The sequence below is a fragment of the Crinia signifera genome, chromosome 3 (genome assembly GCF_055691185.1).
Source record: "Crinia signifera chromosome 3, ASM5569118v1, whole genome shotgun sequence".
In the NCBI taxonomy this organism is placed as follows: Eukaryota; Metazoa; Chordata; class Amphibia; order Anura; family Myobatrachidae; genus Crinia; species Crinia signifera.
In genome coordinates this window covers 279,855,846-279,873,583 of record NC_139219.1, presented here as the reverse complement: position 1 = coordinate 279,873,583, position 17,738 = coordinate 279,855,846, and the positions used below count along the sequence as shown (strand labels likewise).

At 42.2% G+C, this 17,738-nt stretch overlaps 1 protein-coding gene across 1 annotated transcript in view; it reads right to left on the bottom strand.

Annotated features, from left to right (window-relative positions):
• Positions 1–17,738, bottom strand: part of MYO7B (myosin VIIB) — a 177,287-nt gene that overhangs the window by 70,756 nt on the left and 88,793 nt on the right. Inside the window, exons 9-14 of the mRNA XM_083178235.1 lie at positions 14,205–14,318; positions 11,638–11,791; positions 11,425–11,501; positions 7,726–7,845; positions 4,143–4,276; positions 685–895 (exon numbers count right to left, since the gene is read on the bottom strand). Of these exons, the coding sequence (XP_083034361.1) occupies positions 685–895; positions 4,143–4,276; positions 7,726–7,845; positions 11,425–11,501; positions 11,638–11,791; positions 14,205–14,318 (810 nt within the window). The remainder of the gene's footprint in view (positions 1–684; positions 896–4,142; positions 4,277–7,725; positions 7,846–11,424; positions 11,502–11,637; positions 11,792–14,204; positions 14,319–17,738) is intronic.

The following is a 17,738-nucleotide window of genomic DNA, read 5'->3' as shown; positions in this document are numbered from 1 at the left end:
GTTCTACCCTGGTCAAGTCCTATGTAAAGGGACATGGATTAACCCCTTTTACACTGCCACTGACCTGGATCCACGAGGGAAAAAACGGGTTTTTGCGGTGATGTAAAAGGGGTATTAGCTAAGATTAAGGGCCAGATGTACTAAGCTTTAAAAGTGATGAAATGGAGAGTGATAAAGTGTCAGCCAATCAGCTCCTAGCTGCCATGTAACAGGCTGAGTTTGAAAAATGACAGGTAGAAGGTGATTGGTTGGTTTCCATTTTATCACTTTTCAAGCTTAATACAGCTGGCCGTTAGCATTTGAAACTCAGTTGTTCTCAGCGTATACGCTGTGTATGTACAGCAATCACATAGCTGTGTTCAGCTTCCCAAACCAGTTTATCACATCCATGCCAAAAAGAGAATATCTCCACTTGTTCTAGGGATCTAACCTACATATGGTACACCTATATCCAAGAGAACGTTTGTTGGCTATTTCCAGATCTGAGGGATTTCTGCATTCCTAAAATCTCAAAGTGACTGCAAACTGTTGCCATAAAAGTGAAGTCTCTATTACTATAGTGGCACCATAACACTTTACAACATCATATACTCTCGCCTTTTAAGTTGTCTTTTTTTATGCTATTTTTTTTCTAGAGAAGCAGATATTTTCAAGTACTGCCAGAAGTCAAATAGATCTTCTTACCTGGGGAAACTTGCTTTCCTCATCAATGAGCGAGATGATGTTCATGGGTCGTAGGGCAATGAGATCCAATGTGCGCTGGTTATCAGTAAAGTCAATGTGTTGCCATTGTATCTGCTCTGCAATGTATTCTTGTTGTTCAAGCTTGAATATATGACGCACAAAAAATTGCTGGAGATGTTCATTGGCAAAATTAATGCAAAGCTGTTCAAAGCTGGAAAGATAATTATTTATTAAGCATGTGTAAATATTTGATAATAAGGTTTTTTTATCAAATATTCATTTAAAAATAGGTCAGCTCCAGAGACTAATATCATTTTAGTTCTTCTCGGAGGGGAAGATGTATCTAGCCTTGGAAAAAAGATAAAGTGGTGCAGCTATGCAAAATGACCAATCAGCTTCTGTCATTTATCTAGCACATTCTATAAAATGACAGTAAGATGCTGATTGGTTGGTTTGTGAAACTTCTCCACTTTGGGGGTTATTCTGGTTGATTATTATATTTTTATCTTTGATACATCCTCCCTTTTACAGTTGTTAGACTTTTTTTAGGTCTGCACCCACTATATGGAATGCCCTTCCTCTCACGTCAAGAATTTCTTCTAACCTTCAAAACCTTCAAGTGTTCTATGAAAACTTATAACTTATAAACTTAATATTCCTAAACAACCCACGTTACCCCCCCCCCCCCTTGCGAGTCCACCAAAACCCACCTTGCGAATGGTTGGCTGGCACCACCCAATCGCAAGTGCAATTGTTACACATTAATATTCATTTGCAGGTCAGGATGGAACGCCCACATCTTTCGATGGTCACCGACCATCGAAAGATGTGGTGCGTGCACACATATAAAAGTGACTTTCAAGTCATTTACATATTTTTGCACGCTGGAAAGGAAATGGGCGGGCAGCTGACATCCGAAATCAGCTGCCTGCCCCCCTCACCCGTGTTATGGACTCATAGGAACGCCTATGAAATGCTGGGAGTTCCCATAGGCTAATGGGGCCGCCCCTCTCTCCTCCCCCCACCCGCTGTCCTGGGTGCGTGCTGCTGTCCTGGGTGCATGCACCAGGCAAACAGACTGTACCCTGCGTAAGCACATGCGCAGTATAAAAACATCGGTCAGCGTGTGAACACAGCCCTGCTGCGTAGGAAACAGAATAACCCCCTTTATCTCTTTCCAAGGCTTTACACATGTCTCCCAGACTGACATAACCTGATGAACCATCATAGCCAAAACTAACGATCATTATAGCCGGGTGGAAACTAACAATCGCTGCCTGTTGCTGTCCCAATGGCACCTGCACTTGTCTTGCAGGGTGCATCAGTATATGTTCAGCTACTTATTCCAACCCCCTTTTAGGAGATATCATGATGTTACATATATGGGGGCTGGGGGAGGCATGGCTGGCCCAGGGAGAACTCAATTGTTTACCCCAATATACATATACATGTTGTTCAAACCATGTAGATGGTGATTGTGTAGAATTCCTGGGGAGGTAACGTGGATTGTTTAGGAACATAATGGGCCCCATACATCAGCAATCACAATTTATGGATTTTCAGATATAGGGATATTTTGGCCAGATAAATGGATTTTACAATCTATCTGACTTTGCCCACACATTACAGATTTATTTCAGTGATCGGCAGATTTTTCCATCTAAAGATTGCATCTTCATATCTGGAAATTGCCCAATCGATTGCTGTTCATAATATAAATAGATGAAGAAGACGAATTGGGAATGCCCACACATATAAAAAAGATCTGCAGATAATACCAGATTATTAAACATGTTTAAAAACCTGATTAAGCAATCGACTGGCGATTTTGATTGGGATTGCCAAAAGGGGGAGCCCACACATCTAAAATTAATTGTGGCAATCATCTCCATATCTGAAAATTGTCACAATTAATTGCTGATGTATGGGGCCCTTTAGTTTATATGAAGATATAAGTATAAACATCCTAGCATCTGATGTGTGACCTTATGCATGTATACAGTTTCACATTTCACAACTTACATCCTAGCATCTGATGTGTGACCTTATGCATTTATACAGTTTCACATATATATATATGTATCAGATACATTTAGATATTTATTTTTATTTTATTAATTTTTGACAATTTGGCATCTAAGAGAGGTGCATTTATTTGTGTTATACATGTACCCTAGTCCCCTAGTTTCCAAACTTGTTCTTGGGGGACCCCTTTATATAAAGTGATTCGGCAACTCCCATTATTTATCAGGTTTACATCAGAAATTGTTAGCTGAATTTATTTTAAGCACTTTAAGCTAATTGTTTGTATTATAATTCCTTAATTAATAGTGGCCCAGAAAGAACGGGTAGTGATCTAAGCTCCACCCCACGACTGACGTATGTAATGACATATTCCCTAAACAACAAGTGGTATGGCTCCACCTACTACATTGACTGTCCACTGCCATAGCTCCATGGGGTGCCCCGGGTTGGTGGTCCAGGACCAATTCAAATTATGTATGGTTAATTATTTTTATGGGCAAACCAGTGCAGATGGTTGCCAAACATAAAATGAGTACAAACTGAAGCAAATCCTGCTCTTTACCACATAATTGACCCTAAGAATCGCATATAAAGCAAATCTACTTGATGATATATTTATTCTGCTTTTTTTTTTTTTTTGGCCTAGTGTGAAAAAATTCTGATACTCTTGGGTGCTGTGATTCAAAAAAGATTGGGAACCACTGCGCTAGTGTATGGGAACCTTTATACTTAACAGGTGAAATGATGTGACAACAGATGTTCTTTCAACTAATATTGTATACTAGTAAGCCCGCTCACAGCAAAAGCTTCGAAAGCCAGAAAGAGATGACATCCGATGTAGAAAGAGATGAAGTTTAATTCGCTGCCAACAGATGGCAGTGTTTCAGAGACAAACGGACACTAGACACACACACATACACACACATATATATATATATATATATATAAGGGATTGGGTAACAGGGCGGCACTCCAATCATTTAAACAGTAGAATTCGGTGCCTGGTCCATAATAGTAATACAGTACACTTACCCCCCCACTGCGGAAGGAGTCCAAACCGGCACACGAGTAGTGAAGAAAAAAGATGTGGTTTATTCCATAAGTACAAGAGTTATAACAGCGGTCCCGACAGCTGTTTCAACTGGGTCCTACCAGTCTTCCAGTCTTCATCAGGGGCCCTGATGAAGACTGGTAGGACCCAGTTGAAACAGCTGTCCGGACCGCTGTTATAACTCTTGTACTTATGGAATAAACCACATATTTTTTCTTCACTACTCGTGTGCCGGTTTGGACTCCTTCCGCAGTGGGGGGGGGGGGGAGTAAGTGTACTAAATATATATATATATATATATATATATATATATATATATATATATATAGATGATATTTAATCAATAGTCAATTTAGTTATAAATGTCAGCACACTTCCTTACCTATTTGTGTTAAAATGCTCAAAACCAAAGATGTCTAATAGTCCAATAGACCTGCACTCAGTCCCAAGACCTTGCTTAAAAATAGCCCCGTTGATTTTATTCACTATCCACATGAACATTCGACCATAAATACCCTGTAATAAAAGTGGTAAAATCAGTCACGTGCTAAAACATGGCCATATTACATGCATGCATTTTTGTTTCAGCTGCAAGATTGCAAGGGACAAATATTCAATTTTAAATTATTTTAGTTCACCTTGGAGACTTTCATCCAATAAGACACTATACAAGTGTAAGTTTGTAGTCAACGTTTCGGGCTTGTCCACCTACGATAAAGGTGCCGATAAAGGTGGTGCCATAGTCGTGCAAGACACAGCAGCTTATAAGGCTGAGATCTACAGGCAACTGGTCGACACCACTGTCCACATCAAACTCATAGATGACCCCACGGATGCGTACAAACGGCGCCTGGATGAGATACTAGCGGAAGGTATGTCCAATAACATCATTCCCTCAAGCATAGTGGAAGTACTCACCACTGATCATCCCAAAAGGCCCATTTTGTACACAATCCTGAAACTTCATAAGAACCCTATATGCCCCCCTGGTTGGCCAATAATCTCAGCCAGAGATTCACTGTTTTACGTGGTTGCCCAGTTCTTGGACTTATTTCTTCAACCCATTGTGCAAAGACAGCAAACTTATCTGAAGGACACTAATACCTTGCTCCTTAAACGACAGACTCTAGCCCCTCTTCGGCAACAGTATCTGTTATGTACTGTAGATGTTGTATCGCTCTACACGAGCATTCCCCATGCTAGGGGAATAGAAGCTATCAGAAGGGCCGTTACCTCCAGTGACATTTACAAAGGACCTGACTCTGACTTTTTCTTGAGATTGTTAGACCTAGTCTAGTAATTACTTCATATTTGATGATGCATTTTATCTCCAGTGCTCCAGTGCTCAGGTGTCAATGGGATCATGTGTGGCACTGAGCCTGGCTAATATATTTATGCAAGATGTTGAAAATGATTTGTTTTTCTCTGATGTGGTAATTGCAGACAAAATACAAGGTCATATACACATTTTTAACCTGGGATTTTAGCGGGTCTCCGCTGTCATGACTATGCTGTTTCTTGTTTTTTTTCTGTGTTGACATTGAAATGAGAAGCAGGGCGGGGAGGGCGACGTGCACCGGCGGACGGTCAGCTGAGCATGTGCACTGGTGGATGGGCTGTCAATGGCAGGTGGGCACCGGCAGGCAGTAAGCGGTGGGGGACAGGTAACATGCGGGTGGGCTAGCGCCTAGTGAACAGGTAAATGCTTCCCCGTCAAATGCCCATCCCCACCGCCTCCCGAAACCCCTCACTAGCATGTGAGTGGATGCGTTTGCATACATATCTGCTCCCATGCGGCTGCACGGAACAAAAATAATTTGATGGGCGCTCCACATCGAATGATTTATTTCCCCTTTGCTTATAAAAGTCAGTCTAGACTGAGTTTTACTCTAACTAGAGATGGCCGAATTCGGGGCGGGTGCTGAGGTAGTGTGATGTCAGCCGCCCACCCCAAGCTGGCATCGACACTGGGTGGTCTCCTGCATCCATCCCCTTCCTGCCCATCCTGGAGCGAATGCCCCAGCGAGTATGAAACTCACTGAAGGCGTTCACTCTGGAGATTTGCACATGCGCATATTCACGCATGTGTACACGCAGACCTCAAACATTGGACGAGATAGCAAATTTGTCCCGCACCGAGCGGGACTGAATCGCCCCATAGACCTAGCAATTTGAAACATATAGAATAGCTACATGTAATTTTAATATAATTTTATTTTTTTCACTTAATGGGCAGCATTCAATGCTCCCATTTAGCTTTTTTGTAGATGCAGAATGCATAGTGAACGAAAAACGGGGAACACTGTGCTGTGCTCGCCAGAGCATTGAATACTGATAAATGTCTTTGGTAACCTGATACATTCTGTTATAGAAACATGAAAAATTACAAAAAGATTGCACTGTTGCATGAAAAAAAAGTTTCCCTGTTTAACTCTACTACCGAAGAATAATACCCTATGCAAGATGCTAATACATAATAGTTATTATTTTATTTATTCAGATTTACAGATATTCCAGTGAAAACCCTTTAATTATAAATGTAGCAATCTGAAAAAGACACACGGTGAAATATAATGGGATGCTAGATTCAGAAAGTGAGAGATTTGGTAAGAAATCTCCAGTTTTTTTAAAGCGGAGAATTTTTTTTTTTTTTTTTTTAAGTGGCAATCATTTACACTACAAAACCAGTTTGATTTTGCAGTGTAAATGATTGCCGCTTTAAAAACAAAACAAAAAAAAACCAAGATTTGTTACCAAACTTTCTGAATCATTTCACGCAATGGCTATTGCCAAAACCTTTACATAATGATGTACACAGTATATTCTAATGTGGAACTGTTCTAAGGAAATACAAGTAACTCCCAGAGACCATAGTCATGCAGTATTATTTGTGTATACAAAGGTGGTGTGTGGTTTATCTAGTGCGCCCCTCCACCAGCAGCCCAAAAATGTTCCCCAGCCGGTTCAATCAGCCGACACAATGCATATATGGAAAGATAGGGGGTTGGGGAACACTATAAATCAGGCGCTTGGAGTAAGATGTTATAAAAGCCAATATCTTAATGGTAGAAATTTTATTTAAAAATATATAAAAATTTTGAAAAAAGAAGAAAAAACTCACTCACATAAAGATTCCGGTGGGTTGGACCAAGTCAAAACAGTCCTGTATGTTTGTAGGAAGTGGAGGGTATTTTTGTACCTCCTTTTGTCCGGACTTGGGGCCTTATTTTGGTTCACTCTTTCTGACAAATTTCTTCTTAGATGGACAAAACCTTGTGCACTGCAAGTGAGGCAGGTGTTACTTGTGCAGAGAGAATTAGATTTGGGTGGGGTTTTACTTCAAAGTGAAATCTATATTGCAGTGTAAAAATAATGCAGCCAGTATTTACCCTGCACAGAAACAAAATAAGTCACCCAAATCTAATTCTCTCTGCACATTTTACATCTGTCCCCCTGCAGTGCACATGGTTTTGTCCATCTAAGAAGGATTTTGTCAGAAAGAGTGAACTAAAATAAGGCCCATGATTTGTAATCCAAATATCTGTGTAGACAGAAGCGCTGTCAGGCTCCCCGACAATTGCTGCAGCCGTGGAACCGGCTTCCAGTATGAGGAGGAATCTGTGTGCTGCTGTCAATTTAACAGATAGAGATTCTGCAGCTCCGTCCCAGACCGGGGTATTTGCGGAGAAGAATCTTTGTGCTGCTGCTATCTGATGTAAGAATCTAACATCAGATAGCAGCAGCACAAAGATTCTTCTCCGCAAATACCCCGGTCTGAATCTTTATGTGAGTTAGTTTTATTTCTTCTTTTTTCAAAATTTTTATATATTTTTAAATAAAATTTCTACCATTAAGATATTGGCTTTTATAACATCTTACTCCAAGCGCCTGATTTATAGTGTTCCCCAACCCCCTATCTTTCCATATATGCAGTATTATTTGGCCTATTTATATGGTGACATTACCTTTGTAAAAGCATCTCTCCCATCAGACGCCTGTGAGCAGGTCAAAGGCTTGGAAACGCTTTCTCCTCGAACTATTATGGTATGTTTTGTAAGGCAGCTTTTTATTTCTATTGACTTCGTCTGTCAGAGAAAAAGAGAAAATTAGCTTTGTACATACTGAGTAAACTGTAACAAAGTATATAGACTGGAATTGTATACGATATCTTCACTATGACCTCTTAAAGCTGCCAAATTAGAAATGTTTTTTTTTCTGTAAAATTGACATTTCAGACAAAATTTGCCCAGCAATGCTTTGTTTTGTGGGCCCACAATGATTGTCCAGTTGAATTCAATGTAGATACAGAAACAACACTTCCGGATGGGCAACACAGACTTGACATTATGGGGGAAATTTATTAAAATACGAATGGCCGTATTCGTACCCGTAGACGGCCTTACATTTGTATTTCAGAATGACAGGCGTATTCGTATTACAGAATAAAAATGCATATGCCATCGAAAGGATACAAATATGACTAACAAATTTACTAAACGACTGTATGTAAAATATGGCCGGTATCTTTCCGAAAATACGCCTGGAAAATACTCTTTACATTTTCCACGCGTACTTGGCTGAAGTGTCTGAACGAGCTTCTCTGTGTAAAAAGAATGTTAAAAAGCAGTATCCCCCCACCCCACGGCTATAATCAACCCTGGGCTTGAAAAGCAAGTCCTGGTTTTAGAAACTGAAGGGCCGAAAACGTTAGGGTTCCTCCGTATTCCTAAAGCCAGCACAAGACTCAAGGGCCGGTCCAGCCACTCAGGAGTGGCCTCCAGGGAGACTCTGCTCCTTATTGGCAGGAGGCGCGCCAGTCACCCAGTTTGGGGGAAGAGCCGTGAATGTAAACAAACATCCACAGATTCTCACCATCAGTAGGTACACATGCTGTGGTTTGTGTTTTTACAATACCAGGATGAGCTACACCAGAGGCCTCGCTAAGTATAATTTCCTTACTCAGGTACCAATTGGATTTCCACTGGAGGAGGTGACAGACCAACGATGGAACATAGGCGACTATTATTTGAATGATTGTAGAGCAATGGTTCTCAAACTCAGTCCTCATGACCTCACACAGTTCACTTTTTATTGAGGAGTAAATCATCTAAATAAGGAGTTATATTGACTCCCTATTGACACAATAAGGCAATGGCATGAGCGATACTCTCTGTGAAGACTCTGCGATCCACATAGAGGCTGAAAGGAAGTGCCTGGAATTGGTAGTGATAAGAGCCCACCACAAATCTTAAAAGATGGTGGTGACCACTCCAAATTGGGACGTGGAGGTAAGCGTCATATCTATGGATGCTAAAAACTAGTTTTCCTCCATGGCTAAGATGACCGAACGGATAGACTCCATCTTCAATCGACCTTAAAAAGGAATGCTATGCTGAAACGCATTGGTTACATTAAGCCTGACATCCACAAATGCTAACTAATTGCCCACTTTTACATCCGAGGACACTCCATTGGAACTCCACATTCGGGAGCGACCCAGAATGCCATTTGGCAAACAGATATCCGCAATCAGCCTAGCAGTGGCGTGCGGTGGGGTGAGGCAGGTGAGGCACAGCCTTTCCTGTCACACTAACGTATATGCCGGAGTTTTGAATTTATAAAGTATGTCAAAAATGCAAAAAATATATTTAAAAAATCTTATTTTTATTATTCTAATATTTTTTTTAGTCAAAACTCTGGAGCAAAAAGTCTATGGCAGGTGAGGCCTTTTCTGCACGTCTCTTATCAAAACTCATCGACTCTCCAGCAGTGTATACTGCTGCACATATGTATAATGCTGGTATATACCCCATGGCTCATGTATAGTGTGAAAATGTAGCTCTGGTACTTGCCAGGGACTCCTCCGCCATTTAACTCACCGCACATCCCTGCAGCATGGAGAGATCCCACGAGAGCTGTGGTTGTACACCATGAGACCCAGAACATACGGAAGCACCGACAGTGTGAAAACATGCTGTGTGTAAGGTCATGAGGACCAACTTTGAGAACCTTTGTATTAGAGGGATATAAGACATGGGAAATGGAAGGGAAGGACCTTGGGCAAATTCAGGATAAAGTTAAATATTCTCAGTTTCTTATTTCTTAAAATGAATGTACAAATGACCACTGGTAATAAATCTAGAGGTTTCTTGGTGCTAGTATGTCTTGATACAGGTGATGTGCTGTCATTGTAGGCAGGGTAAGCAGTGCTCACCTGTTTTGTTCAGTATACTCCAGAGTTTTGACTATAAAAATGATTAGAATAATATACAGAAGATATTTATAACATTCCGTATTAGTATCTTTATTTTTGTAATCATTTTTATATGATTATGTGTAAATTTGACTGATACAAGTCAGCGCCTTCAAAGTCACTGACCTCACTGCTCTTAATGCCTAATACTCAATATTATGGGGTAAATTTATGGTGAAGCCCCATACACACAAGATGAGTAAAAGATATCACTTGGTTCCCTCCTGAGAGATATATTTTACTTTCTTGTCCAGTTTGTACACTCAACATCGGTAATGATGCATGCTTCCATGCATCATTAACTTCCCCTCCCTCATCTGTTCGGTTCAAATAAGGAAGAACCTCTTTAATGATGGCCATGCTGCAGCATGCCCCCCGCCGTCGCTCCTTCCCTGCCGCATGCCAGCACCCCTGTCGCCACTAATATCGCCAGGTACATATATCACCTAATGTATACCTGGCCTGAGTTTTTAGAAGTGAGAGATGTTGTCCATAGCAGTTAATAAGCTAGTACCCGCTACAAGGTGCTAGATAAATGATAGAATTTGATTGGGTGCTATGTTCAACATCTCTCACTTCTAAAAACTTAAATAAATTTACCCTTATGAATCCAAAGAAGAAGCTTGGGATGGATATGCACCACAATGTGAAGGTGTTCCAGGAGGAGTTGTAAAAAAAATAGATGTTGCTACTAACTTTGGAGTTGGTTACTTAAGAGCGTCTTGACCAAATGGATCAAAACAAGTATCTTGAACCTCTGCTACAGGAAACAATGAAATCAAAGTCGGAGAACAAAGATGCCCACCTAGCTTGCTGAAGATACTGTACAACTGTTGAGCTGATTGTAGGGTGAAATGCTCCTATTTTCCAGTATGTAAGGCTCAAACAGAGTTGTTCTAATCAACAGATGAGACTTTCATGGAAAAGGAACCTCATGGATAATGTGTGCCAACCTATTAATGTGGAAATACAGTAGGAACAGTTCTACTTCAATGGAAGAGGCCCAGACATTCATAAACAAAGGAAGATAAGTACCAGGGTGTTTATGCCTTGAGCAGTAGTGAATGCCTTCTTCAGAAACTGCTGGTGCTCTCCTTCAGGAGAATAAATGATAGAAAATGCTTTGTGAAGGATAAAACAAACTAATAAAGCTTTCCCCAGAAGATCTGATACATTGATATGGTTTACATAAAACAAACAGCAACCTGCCTAGTCCTGTATGTAGACTAGCATAGATAGACAGATCCAAGGTCAATATGTGTAAAGCACTTTTATAAGAGTCAGCTTGTATATTATCTATAGGGGTCAAAGAGGTCTTAATGTCACATTTTAAAGGCTCAACTAAACTAAGCTGAAAATGATCTCATGTCAAAATATTCATCACTAAGGAAGAAAAAAATCTCTTGGCTACCTCAAGCAAAGTGGCAACACTGGTCAAATGGATGGAATCACGAACATCACAGCCATCGAGATTTCCATACATCGTACCTGCAAGTAAAACCAAATGACTGAGTATAGACTGAGTACATTGTAAGACATGCAAATACTTCATGGACTACAGACACCAACCAATATGACTTATGTTTTACCTAAGCAAAAATCGAAGTAAAAAAACAGTACGTACTTTGGAACTCCAAGTTGCCCAGGTGTAGAATAGCTGCCAACAATTTAAAAATGTCAGTTTGATCTTGCTCAGAGAAAAGAAGAATCTTCATAGCAGCACAAACTTGAGTGTAATCTCTGACATCATTGCGACCCTCACAGACTGTGCAGCTTCCCTAAAATTAGAAGAGAGCTTGATGTGAAGTATACCTCTTTACATTTATGTAATTAAATTATCCAGGGCCTCTTAGTACATTGACAAAACTTTCCACACAACAAATGGCAATGCATTAATGTCTTTATTACAGTGTAAAATGGGTATATTTACTAAATTAAGGTTTCAGAATCCAAGGATTTACTAATAACCAAAACCAACTGAGAACCACTGAGAAACCACACTGCCTAAAGTGAAACCAGATGCAGTCTGTGAGACTGCAATGGCTTCACTGTTACTGGCAGTGACTTCCTATTGGAAGTCCGACCTGCCGTCACTCAAGGCAGTCCCTCCGGGATGCCTCTCTGTGTACAAATGCAAGGGGACCAGAGGCTGGGGAGCGCGGCAGCTGGGGCACATGGAGTCGGCAGCGGGGGGTCTCCTCCAAAACGGTAAGAGCCGCCACTGGTAAAGTGCTCCAAGAGGCACCTTGCCCGAAGAATGGCGCAATGTGAGCCATGTAAGGGGACGCGGTACACTCATTGGTGATCCATGTGCTACAACATAAAAAGTGACAAACCTAAAAAAAACCACCTCACGTCGCTCTTTACATGTGTATTTTTATATCAACCATGTTGACTTTGTGCATAAGGACCCCTGGGCCCCCCTCTCTGAAAAGAACCCCCTCCACCTGCCACAGATTGGATCTGCTTTAGCGCTGCAGAGCCGTGTAAGCTGGGATGTGATGACTGAGTCCTTCAACAGCAGACCGGTGGTGGTGTGGGAGGCAGGCAGGCAGTGTGTGGCCACGGCTGGCTGCATAACGATGGTGGGGCAGGCAGGCAGGGATGGATACAGAGGGGGGCGAAGAGGGTGATCCCCCCCCCCCCCATTATGCCATCAGCCAGGGTAAACAAACACTCTTTAAAGTCCTGCTCCCTCCTCCCTCCCAGCTTTTGTCAGTGTCGGTGAGTGTGAGCCAAGCTTCCAGACACAGGTCACAATAAATTATTCTACCGCAGTTAATCAGCATAAGACTTCTTTCATCTGTCCTGTCATTTAGACACTCTGCAGAAGCCATTACACTCACAGCTGCTGCTCCCTGACTTGTGCAGCATCACTCTGAACAGGGCATGTCACTCCTCTCCCCAAATATGGGTTAAGGTATGCACACACATATACAGATTTTTCTGTCTTATCTATCTGGTGGGAACAAAAACCTGGAAATGTTACAATGTATGACAATGTACAATGTATGACAATCAAAAATTTCCACCCAAATGCAGGAAAAATGGAAAAAAAAATATATGCTTTGATAAATTTGTTATACTACCTAGATATATGTGTGTGTGTGTGTGTGTGTGTGTGTGTGTGTGTGTGTGTGTGTGTGTGTGTGTGTGTGCAGGTGACAGCTGTGCAGCCCTGACAGTGCTCCCTTTATTACTGGTCACTACCACCCTGATAATTTACAGTAATAATGTCCCTTTCCCACAGAGCCCTGTCTCCCCCAGTCCAACACCAGCAGCCACACACTCTCTGCTGCCACTCATGTACTTAGCGCCTAACAGAAGACATTTAAATATTCCCACACACAACCACTGCTTTGCCTCTTGGGGGCATCACCAGGCCCTCCTCACTAATACAAGCCTGTCGCACTGGCCATACCTCACCCCTTCACCATGGTACTGTCCTCAGATGCCAGGTCCCCCTTGGAAGTTAATGAGGTTGCTAAGCTACAGAAATATCTGCTACAGGGAGGTAAGTACCCGTTCCTATCATAGCTGTTAACGTTGTAGTATTGATTCATGGGTAACAGACAAAATAGTGACAGCCGTGGTGGTACTTGTTTAGTTTCACGGCGGCAGCATGGCCGCACGTCTGAGTCCCCACTCGCCCACTCTACGGGCTCGGTGGCTCGCTACGCTCGTCACACTATCTAAAAGTGGGGGTATGAACTATCCACGTTGGCATGGAGTTTATTTTGTTTATTTTAGAAAGTTTGCCGAGTGCCGAACCCGGAAGCAGCGTGCGGCCATGCTGCCGCCGTGAAACTAAACAAGTACCGCCGGGGTGATTTAAGAGTAATGGGCCCCAAGAAGGTGAGGAGTCAGGACTGGAAAGGGGAGGAGTGTTGTCAAATTTAATCTTAAACGGCCCCCTCCCCAGAAGAAAGGACTAGATCCACCTCCCGCTCTCTCTCCAGTGCTAGCAGCTGCGGACGGGTCCCATCTCCTTCCCTGCAGCCTGCGCTGGGAATGGCTGTGCGCAGGCTACAGGGAAGGAGATGGCACACACGGTAGATACGCAACTGGCAGCACCCGCTTCAGTTCGGCTCTCTAGGCGTCTGCATACCCGGCACATTCATCAGGACGGCCCTGCTCATAATGATATTATAGTAAAGAAGGAAATCTGAGACACAAGGAAAAGGGGATTACCATAGTCAGATTCTTGTAGTCTGAAGAGTTGCCCAGGTTAAATTGCTTCTTTTGCTCTGATCCCATTCCAAGCAGCATGCTGTAGAATATGTGATAGTTTCTTTCACTTGAAGCCTGATTAACAATAACAGTGGTGATATACATAAAATAATACATATATCTTATGACCAACATTTCAAATGCATTATCCTTAAGTATGGGGGAAATTTGTGATGTTGCTATGGGCAACCAATTAGAATCTACTTCTTATTTATTTAGCACCTTCTAGAAGATAATAGATAGAATCTGATCGGTTGTCCTTAGCAATATCCCATCTGAAATAGACCTCCCATGTTAGTAAATCGCCAAGCAAAACCAGTTCAAACCTAACACTTAAGCTAGAAAAGCTCTTTTATTTGAAATGTACTATTATCCTGTAAATCAGTATTTGTACAGTATACAGCACTTTGTTTGCTAATTTTAATAAGTGTGGTGGGGACAGCATAGTTCCACATGAGGTGAATGTGGAAGATCCAGTCCAGGATTTAGAGCAGCAGGGCTAGTGAGATCCAGCCTGAATTTTCCTAAGATTTATTGTGAATCCCGTCTAATTAACAACACCTGTTACTTCCTTTTATATGTTTGTCCAGAGCAGAGGGTTAGTGTTCACAATACCTTTTAATGGCTGGGCCATAGGCTAGGGGGAATGTGGGGATTACGTTAGCTAGTACCAATATGGAAGAAAGGTCGCAAAAATAAACCTGAAAATTATAGACCGGTCAGCCTTACATCCATTGTGGGGAAAATATTAGAAGGAATAATAAGAGATAGTATCCAAAATTTCCTAGAACAGGAGAAAGTGATAAGTAAGGGTCAGCATGGGTTGCACAATTGGGACAGAGAGTGGTTTTAAATGGCATACATTCCAGCTGGGGTAAGGTCCAAAGTGAAGTCCTGCAAGGTTCAATATTGGGACCCACCTTGTTTAATATTATTATTATTTTATTTATAAGGCGCCACAAGTGTTTCGCAGCGCCGTACAAAGGAACAATACAGGGAGACAAAACTTGGCATAACATTGAAAAAATATCAAAAGTAGAGTACAAATAAAGAGCACCACAGTTCAATACACATTACAGCTTAAATGTAAGTAGTGAGGACTCAATCAACATACAACTAGAGCAGTGGTGGCCAACCCGTGGCTCTTGAGCCTCATGCGGCTCTCCCCCTTGTAAAGTGAGGCTCCTGCTCCCACTGCTGCCCGCCGCCCACTGTCCGTCCCAGTACCCCTGCTGCTGGTTCCCTGAATTCCTTCTCCTTCTGAGGGGAGGAGAGCATGCATCGCGCATCTCTCCTACCCCTTACTGTGCATCCTTGTGACTGGGCCGTCCGCCAATCAGAGCTCGCGGGCCAGCAGCCAATCAGGAGCCGGCCAGCGAGCTTTGATTGGTGGACAGCCCAGTCACAGGGAAGTGAGGGGGAAGGAGACGCGCAGTGTGTGCTGTGCTCTCCTCCCATCAGTGACATGACAGGAGGAATGTAGGGGGACACCAGTCTGTCCTCTCCCCGTCCGGCAGTAGCAGCAACAACGGTGAGTGCTGCTGCTGGGAAATTTGCACTGTGGGGGCATAGCAGTTTGTGGCACTGTGGGGGCATACCAGCTTTCTGGCACCATAGGGGCATACCCGGCACCGTGTGGTGCATTCCTGGCACAGTGGAGGGCATATGTATATATGGCACTGCACTATTGGAGGCATATTTGTATCACACCCACCCAAGGGTTCAAAATAAACTACACCCTTTTTTTGGCGCATGCGCCTTCGGCGCGCGCATGATGTCGGCTCTTTAGCTTGACTACCGATATTTTTCGACTCTTTACCTCTGACCGGTTGGCCACCCCTGAACTAGAGGCTTGAGGCCAATGATGGAGATGGGTATGCAGACGAAGATGGTCACTGAGTGTTTGAGTATAGGAGAGCTGTGAGTGAAATGTGAAGAGAAGTGGGCTTTGACATTAATATATCTATTAATGATATAGAAAGTGACATAGTGAGTAAAATTGCAATATTTGTGGATACACTACAAAGTGACTTCATTAAACTGGAAAGGTGGGCGAAAAGTTGGAAAAAGCAGTCAAAGTAATTATAATAATAAGTGAAAAGTAATTAAAAAATTAACAAGCTACTTATAAGCTAAATGGAGTTATTATAGGGAATTCTGCTGTAGAGAACAACTCGGGGGTTATCATAGCTGAATAAATGGGTAATAGTGCACACTGCTCAAGTGCAACAGGAAAATCAAACCAGACACTGACATGCATTCAAAGAGGAATGGATTCAAGGGATGCCAATGTGATAATGCCTCTTTACAAGGCATTGGTGAGACCACACTTGGAATACTGTGTTCAGTTCTGGGCACCGCACCTTAAAAAGGACATAACTGTATTGGACCAGATACAGAGCAGAGCGACTAAGCTAGTAAAAGTTCTCGAATCACTAGAATACAAAGATAGGTTAACCAGGCTGAACATGTTTTCACTGGAGAAACGGAGGTTGAGAGGTGATATGATTAGTATGTTCAAATACAGGATTGGGAATGATGTGGAACTGGGAGATGATTGGTCACTAACAGGCCTATACTTAGGACACGCAGGCATGTACTGAGGCTCGAGGAAACAAAATTCTGTACTGAATTAAGAAGAAGATTCTTTACTATTAGAGCAGTACAACTCTGGAACTCATTGCCGGTGGGGGTGGTTACAGCAACTACTGTTATTGAATTTAAATTGAAACTGGATACATTTTTTGCCACTAGGGCAGGGGTTCCCAAACTTTTTCTAATCACGGCACCCTAGAGTATCAGAATTTTTCCACGGCACCCCTAGGCCCCAAAAAATATATATCAAATTAGGTAGATTGTGTTTATATGTGCTTCTTAGGTTCAGTTATGTGGTAAAGGGCAGGATTTGGTTCTGATTGTACACATTTTATGATTGGCAGCCACCAGCACTGGTTTTGTCCAGAAATAATTGATCATAAACAATTTGAATTGGTCCTGGATGACTAACCCGAGGCACCCCTGCAAGTGTCCCGAGGCACCCCAGGGAGCCTAGGCGCACAGTTTGGGAACCACTGCACTAGGGGAATCCTAAAGATATGACTTACTCAAGTCAGATAGGCTGAACTCGATGGACTAACGTCTTTTTTCAGCCTTAATGACTATGTTACTATGTATATTATCCTTATTGTGAAGCTTGTATGTTGCCTGCTAAAACCTGCCATTGATGTAATCTGAGAACTGCTGTACCGTAAGAATTGCCAATCTGTTATCATGGTATGCTGTCTACCTGTTACAAATAAAGAACCAGATTTATTTTTAATCCAGTCTACAGTATGTGATTCCTTGTCACAAAAGTAAATCATTTAAATCAATTTATAATACAGTAGACATGCATTTTTCTGTGTTTTTTTAAAGAAAGATGGGGTGATTTTCCACGGGCCTCTATGAACATCTGGAAGGCCTTGCCTACTGGAAGCATCTCCAATCCACAGATTG